The sequence below is a fragment of the Alosa alosa genome, chromosome 3 (assembly GCF_017589495.1).
Source record: "Alosa alosa isolate M-15738 ecotype Scorff River chromosome 3, AALO_Geno_1.1, whole genome shotgun sequence".
NCBI classification, from domain to species: domain Eukaryota; kingdom Metazoa; phylum Chordata; class Actinopteri; order Clupeiformes; family Clupeidae; genus Alosa; species Alosa alosa.
The window spans coordinates 7662774-7670769 of NC_063191.1; the positions used below are offsets into that span (position 1 = coordinate 7662774).

Here is a 7996-nt window from a genome sequence, read left to right on the forward strand (position 1 = left end):
TGCAAATACCCCACGTGTTCCTCCGCCCGCAGAACGTCCCTAGCGCTTATCCCTCCGGGTCCCTCACAAAGTGTCACCTCACTCACCGCTGGAGTGCAGAGCAGGATTAGGAGAAGTGAATGGGCGCTAGATGGAAGGAGAGTGTGACGTGCGTCGACTTAATTCCGCTCGCCAGACAGGACGGCGTTATCTTATTCTCTGGCAAACATGCGGAGACGAAACCAATACCACCCCAAATCACTGTAATTCTTCTAGATTTTTTCCAATTCGGATATGGAACTATTACTCTAATGTCCCAGATTCCAGGGGACATAGTCCCAGTGATTGTCATTGTCCTGAGATTTCCCATTTTTGATATAAATGGAATCTAGATTGGCATGAGAACATTCCACACTAGCATCTTTTGTTGCCCTCAGAAATGCATTGAATGGTTTTGAGGGATGACTACTTTGTACAGTGATGTAGGCTAGTTTAGGCATACAGTATTGAAAAATATTGTTATGATAAAAAAAAAGGTTGGCTTCTGTTGCATCTCATTTCACCCTAGTCACACACACGCGCACAAACACACCCACACACGCACACACACACACACACTCACACGTCACACACATTTCTGACAAAGGCATTTCGAGGAACACAATGTAAAATACTCATACAAATATTTATTTTGTACAAATGCAAGGTTGTGACCTGAAGACATATACCTCTTCCTTCAGTGTGTATTTGGGAGGAAAAAAAACGTAAAAAAAACATTGAAAAACACTTCCTTTTGACAGTTGGTGAGGGAGCGATGATCAATGTGATCAGGATTGGCATAACATACATTCATACGTACATCTCACAAAACCCTTACATACATGTTAGCACGTATCCACAAAAGTGAAAAAGAGATCTACAGCACATACAAAAAAACACCAATTTCCATAATTAAAAACTCCAAATCTCAGACTGACATAATACTTTAACCATATAAAAGATAACTGCCATTGGTCAGTTCTTGGGGGTTTAATGCTTCTATTATGGGGTTGTTTAAACTTAAAAAAACAATGAAGTGCGTAAAACTAAAACATGTCATTTACACACTCCCTGTGGCATTGACTTATGCCAACAACTGTGAATAACGCAATAAAGCATGAACATCTTCACATGTAAAACAGCTGTGAACTTCCTATTGACAGGTAGGTGGCGCTTGTGGCCATGTTTTAGGCTCTGAAAGGGACTCGATGGAGAGCCTAATTTTCCATGGGTAGTCTTTTCCCCTCCCTGTTTCATTGTCCATTTAAGAATGAAAAGAAGTATAAAAGATTGGGGAATCATTAGTATTTCTCTTCATGCAGGGCTATAAAAATCTAATCAGAACAGGGGTGATAGATTAGGCCACACCCAACACTAGAAGTCCATCTTTCAAAGTTTCTTCCTTTTTATCATAAGAGCTGTTGAAGGATATATGTACACAAAACAGGCCTACGACTTCTTCTAAAACACCCACACCACTCAAAAGCACAACACTGTCCCGTGATCGCTTTTGGTCATACTTTCTTTCTTTTATCATTCCTCTCGTTTGACACAAAAGCAGCAGTCATTATAGCAGTAATGAGATTAGATTCATGCAGCTCCGCTGTGTGTGTGTGTGTGTGTGTGTGTGTGTGTGTGTGCGTGTGTGTGTGTGTGTGTGTGTGTGTGTGTGTGTGTGTGCGTGCGTGTGTGTGTGTGTGTGTGTGTGCGTGTGTGTGTGTGTGCGTGCGTGCGCCTGGTCCACTGCTCTGTGGTTATTTGATGGAGTGTTTAGAGTGGTTTTATAACCCCAGGGCTGTGTATTCACAGGGCCGGGCTCTGGTGTCTGCCGTCCTGATATGACGGGTATGTGTGTGAGAGAGAGAGAGCACTGAAGACATGAGGCTTAGAGAAATAAAATAAAAAATAATAATAAAATAAAATGAGCAGCAGCCAAGCGAAACTCAACTCCAAACGTATGAGGACACATAGAGGTTGTGGGAGGACTCTTTCATGAAAATTTCAAAGTATCCATTTCCCTTTGACATCACCACAGCGCCTCTTTTCAAGTGCAATCTCTGAACAGGCGGCTGTCAGCACTGCCACTTGATCACCACAGAGAAGGAGAGAGAGGGAGAGAGAGAGGGAGAGAGAGAGAAGAAGAAAAGAAATCCCTCTCTAGTCTAGTCCCTCCCTTGTGTTCTTTACTGAGAGCAACGTAGAGCAGCAACAACACGTCCCTCAACACTCGTGGGCTTTGCGCGTGGGAGATGGCTCGCCACCATCTCCAGTGACCCGGCGACACAGCTGCTCTACCTGCTCAGACCACCGGGGCGGCTCCAGATGGGAAACGCCGGGCGATGTCCACGTCTCTCGACCCCCCAACCCACCCCCTCCCTCCCCAGCCCTATCCACTATCTACAAGGCAATCTGCTTGGGTTCTTCACCTTGTGAGAAAGCTTCTCTGTACAAAGTGAGGGGGGTTAATAGGCTGTTCATGTAGGTGGCCATCAGCTTGTGTGTGTGTCTGTGTGTGTGTGTGTGTGTGTGTGTGTGTGTGTGTGTGTGTGTGTGTGTGTGTGTGTGTGTGTGTGTGTGTGTGTGTAGGGGCTCAGACTGAAGGGAGAGTGGATGGGGTCTGACATAGCAGGATTAGGAGTCTCCATCTAAACAAGCAGTGCTGGTTAAACTCTTGTGTCTGGTGATTAAACAGATAAAGGGGGTTAAACTCTTGAGCGAGAGAGAGAGAGGAGAGACAGAAAAAGAGAGAGAGAGACTCTTCAGAATGAGAAGTGGGCCGTCCTGATTAGAATCTTAAATAGAGACCACAGGGGACGAGAGCAGCCAGAGTAAAAACAGAGTAAAAACAGAGTAAAAACAGAGTAAAAACAGAGAGAAAACAGAGGGAGAAAAGATGGATGATGGTGCAAACTGCACTGCCAAAACGGACACATCTGAAAATAACTGTCTGGACATTTAGGATTAAAAAAATATTTTTTCCCAAACATCTCACTTCATGAATCCAACCACAAAGCTATATATCATCTCTCTCATACGAGGGGTTTCGAACAGACAGAACAGTAAAAAAATCAATGAGAAACATGCTTGGCTCTGCTCAACCATATGTCTCTTTACAGAACCCCTCTTTAAGTCTCAAATCTCTTTCACAGAGAATAAGCAACAGACACCAGACAGTGAGAGAGACATTTTGGGTCCTTTTGAAATGATATTGTCCCCATTACCTTCTCAAATCAGAGATCAAAACTAAACTAAGCTATGAACAATAAAACTTTGGTTATAATCAGGAACAAACATGCTTCATGACATCTCTTATAGACGTATGATACAGGTATGATAGTTAGAATTGTTGGGGCTAAAACAGGAGTGTTTTATTAGAATGAGGCCTGCTAGCACGTGTGGCTAACAGGCCCGTAGTATTGAGAGGACCATATTATTATGTAATACAACAGGCTAGCATGTGTAACAGTGAGCAATGAGTGCATCATTTTTCTTGGTTACTGCTCAAGTAAAGTGCACAGGTATGTGCAGTGAGTCAGTGGTACAAACATGGAATTGGGTGTTCGAACAGAAACAGGATCTTGTTATTTTTACAAGAGAAATTACTCATTTTTTGAAGGGGCGGGGCGCCAAAGAGACTTTGTCCTGACATGCTATACGAACATCTGAGGATCCCTCAGCTAGGAACCTTCAGATCTGAATTTGAAGAGGAAGAGGACACTTGATTTCATGATCAAAGAGAACAAAAATATGTGCAGTTAGGATGTGTATAAAACAAGGGGTTATAGTGTTTTCATATACACACATGTACAGAAACAGACACATACTGTGTGCGTGTACATTGACTATAAGCATAATTTAAATATATACAAACATGTTTCATGTTTCATGAGAATCAGGAAATCTTGAATGATTGCTGCATGGGCTGTTTAGGTCAGGATATGTAATCAGAGATTGAGATCGAGAGTCATGTTGCTAGTCGACAGAGGCAGAACGCAAGCGCGCGTGCGTCGTTGTTGCTATGGCAACCCTGGGGGAGCACACCGAGGTAGCTAGACACCACGCCAGTAGACGGGAAGAGTAGCCTACGGAATCCTACGCCACTGTGTCCACATTCCAGATACCCCTACGGAAGGAAAGAGTGAGCATACACACAGAGAGAAAAACAGAGGACTAGATTGAAGGGTAGAACCAACACGTCGACATAAAAGAGGAGAAAAAGCAGATAAAAAATTAAAATCAAACCAGAAAAGGATGATTCAAAATGAAGTGAAATGATATAAAAGAACATAAAAATGATAGCCAAACACAGGCTACACCTCTTCCACAGTGTATAAAATTTAATTTAGTTTCCTGTTTCCACAAGTCCTGTTCCACTCATCATTTTATGTGTTTGGCTGAAAAGAGTCCATAGCACACACACACACACACACACACACACACACACACACACACACACAAACATGCACGCACGACACACATGCACGCACGTAAGACACGCGCATGCACGCGCACACAAACACACACACATGGCAGCCTCTTGTGTGTGTGCACATCTCAAAACAGCTACACAGCTCTTTCCTTATTTTTCTTGTGACTTTTTTTACATCCAATACATAAACTTTTTGTCTAAACCTATAAAAGAAAAAAATATTCAAATGTGTTTTCATACATATTTATATATATATATTCATATATATTATAAAATTGTGTGTAGATGAAAAAAGATGGTTTTTTTTCCTGCAAAAAAAAAATAAAAAAGAAGAAAAAATACAAACAGAAAAAACAAGGCAAATGTAAAACAAAACAAAAACAAACAAAAAAGAAAATACAAACATGGCCAAATAATCCAGTGTTCCTACACGGAGGTTTCCGACTGCAGCCGGAGCACGAACTTGTGGGACTTGGGGTCGATGAACTCCTCGGAGAGCTTGATGTAGGGGATGGCCTTGGTGGTGACCACCAGGCTGAAGTCTATGCACTTGAGCAGGAAGGCCGTGCCGTCCCTCAGGCTGCTCGTCACGGACGCCTCGCTCACCAGCGTCCACTGGCTGGCCATCCAGCGCTCACGCCCGTACTGCAGCGTCGGGCCTGGGGTCAGGTAGCTCTCCAGGAACGCCTGCGAGAGGGGACGAAGAGTTGGGGGTCATTAAAAGGTCATTTAAGTATTCATTAAATATTAAACTATTTATTTGTTATGCATCCTTTTAGATGGGCCATTAAAGGTCATGTAAGGAATACTTTATATTGTCTTGTGGCCTTTTATTTATGTGCTTTTTATTGATAATTTATTCAACCAGGGTAGTCATGTTGAGAGCCCTGGCCAACAAAGGCAGCAAGCACCATGCCAGAAAGAATGTGAAAGAAGAGGAGGATGTTTGGTGAAAAACAACTTTGTTCTAGGCTAATAAGACAGGATCAGACTGCAGTAACCTTTGATCCAGTGCAAGGTTTAGCTCTCCTGACACGGCTGAGAGAAGGGAAGGGAGGGGAGGGGAGGGGAGTGGAGGATTACAGGGTGGAGGTGAAGTGAACATGGGACTGAGGTTAGCTGGAGACAGTCTCTAACGCTACAGTAGATCACCATCAACAGTCCTATTTACTGTACATGGGTTTCATCGGGGGAAATATGATCTGAATCTGGGTGAGAGTAATCACAGTATCAATTCAAACATGTAAAACCAACACTGGTTAACAACGACATGGATGTGCAGAAGTTAGGGATGTGTCTGTAGAAGCATTGCATAGCATTGGTGGCGTTTGATTAGGGTATGGGTCTGTAGAAGCATTGCATAGCATTGGTGGCGTATGATTAGGGTATGTGTCTGTAGAAGCATTGCATAGCATTGGTGGCGTATGATTAGGGTATGTGTCTGTAGAAGCATTGCATAGCATTGGTGGCGTATGATTAGGGTATGGGTCTGTAGAAGCATTGCATAGCATTGGTGGCGTTTGATTTCCATGTGTCCACCACACATCTTATCCTGACCTCAAGAACACAAGGTCAAATTTAGGGTGGTACTCCCGTCCCCTAATACCACATCATTAGCCCATGATCCCACACTCCACTGCCCATGCTCTCCACACACACACACCTTGGGCATGTCAACTCTCCTCAAACACAACACCACACCCGGACACACACACCCCTTGGGCGTCGTCATATCAACTTCCCTGTGACAAGAGCATTAAACACACACACACACACGCACACACGCACAAACACACACACGCAAACACACAAACACACATGCACACACACACACACATACGCGCACACGCACACACAAACACACACACAACACACACACACACAAACACACACACACAAACACACAAAAACACACACACACGTGCACACACACCTTGGGCGTCATGTTGTTGGTGATGCAGAAGGCCAGGTGTTTCTGGATGCTCTCCATGCTGTGGCAGTGCTGCTGGCGCGTGGTCCTGGTCCTCGGCCATGGCCAGTCTTCTGGTCCATCAGCTGGGCGGCTTCTCTTCTTCAGCTCCTCTCCCATGGCCTCACGTGGGAACGCCTCCTCTAAGCCACCACCAGCCTGGGAGGGAATCACACAGATATGGATTAGAAGGAAGACAGAACTTAGGATAAGTATTTGAAAAGCTGATTGAAAAGACAGCAATAGATGTAGACTTTTTACTTATGGTATATAGTGAGCATTTCTTTGCTTTAAAATTATTTGAATTGAGAGATGATTAGGTTCCAGTCACAATGGATATATAATTATTTCACAAAGTAGCACATTGTTCAGATTCAGATTGTATTTACTTGTATTCACTTTTCGACGTCCTGGAAAATGTAGCAATGAAGCATAGAAAGAAGATAAATAAAGAAATTGAGAGAGGCGTAAAACTAAATGCTCAATAAGCCATAACCTTATAATAAGCAATAAAGCAGACAGGAAGAGGATTAAATCATCAGTGCAGTCATGAAATCATACACATCAACACACACATACATACATGCACAGACACACACACACACATACACACACACACACACACACACACACACACTCCCTCAGTCACTCACACAGGGGCTGACAAACACAAAGTCACACACATGCACACAGTGACACACCACACACAGTTAAACACACACACACAATATACACACACTTACTGAAACACACACACACACACACACACACACACTGGGCGTCATGTTGTTGGTGATACAGAAGACCAGGTGTTTCTGGATGCTCTCCATGCTGTGGCAGTGCTGCTGGTAGCGATAATGGTCCTCAGGAGTACTTCTACGGCCAGCGCCATGGGCAGAGAAAATGGCCTCGCGCTCAGCGGGTCCATCCCCACCCTCGCCAGCGGCTTCTTCAGCTCCTCCTCCTGCATGCGCCTCACGTGCGTGAACGCCTCCTCTACCGCCACCACCAGCCTGGGAGTGGGAATCACACAGATATGGATTAGGAAGGAAGACAGAACTTAGGATAAGTATTTGAAAAGCTGATTGAAAAGACAGCAATAGATGTAGACTTTACTTATGGTATAGTGAGCATTTCTTGCTTTAAATTATTTGAATTGAGATGATTAGGTTCCAGTCACAATGGATATATAATTATTTCACAAAGTAGCACATTGTTCAGATTCAGATTGTATTTACTTGTATTCACTTTTAAAACGTCCTGGAAATGCGTGAGCATGAAGAAGATAAATAAAGAAATTGAGAGAGGCGTAAAACTAAATGCTCAATAAGCCATAACCTTATAATAAGCAATAAAGCAGACAGGAAGAGGATTAAATCATCAGTGCAGTCATGAAATCATACACATCAACACACACATACATACATGCACAGACACACACACGCACACACATACACACACACACACACACACACACACTCCCTCAGTCACTCACACAGGGGCTGACAAACACAAAGTCACACACATGCACACAGTGACACACCACACACAGTTAAACACAGTTACACACAATATACACA

At 43.5% G+C, this 7996-nt stretch overlaps 1 protein-coding gene across 1 annotated transcript in view; it reads right to left on the reverse strand.

Annotated features, from left to right (window-relative positions):
• Window positions 1-645: 645 nt before the first annotated feature.
• The window catches only part of LOC125292313 (vang-like protein 1), a 22329-nt gene continuing 14978 nt past the window's right edge, over window positions 646-7996 (reverse strand). Inside the window, 4 exon segments of the mRNA XM_048239529.1 lie at window positions 646-5134; window positions 6381-6468; window positions 6627-6640; window positions 7297-7429. Coding sequence (XP_048095486.1) covers window positions 4874-5134; window positions 6381-6468; window positions 6627-6640; window positions 7297-7429 — 496 coding nt within the window. The 3' untranslated portion in view covers window positions 646-4873.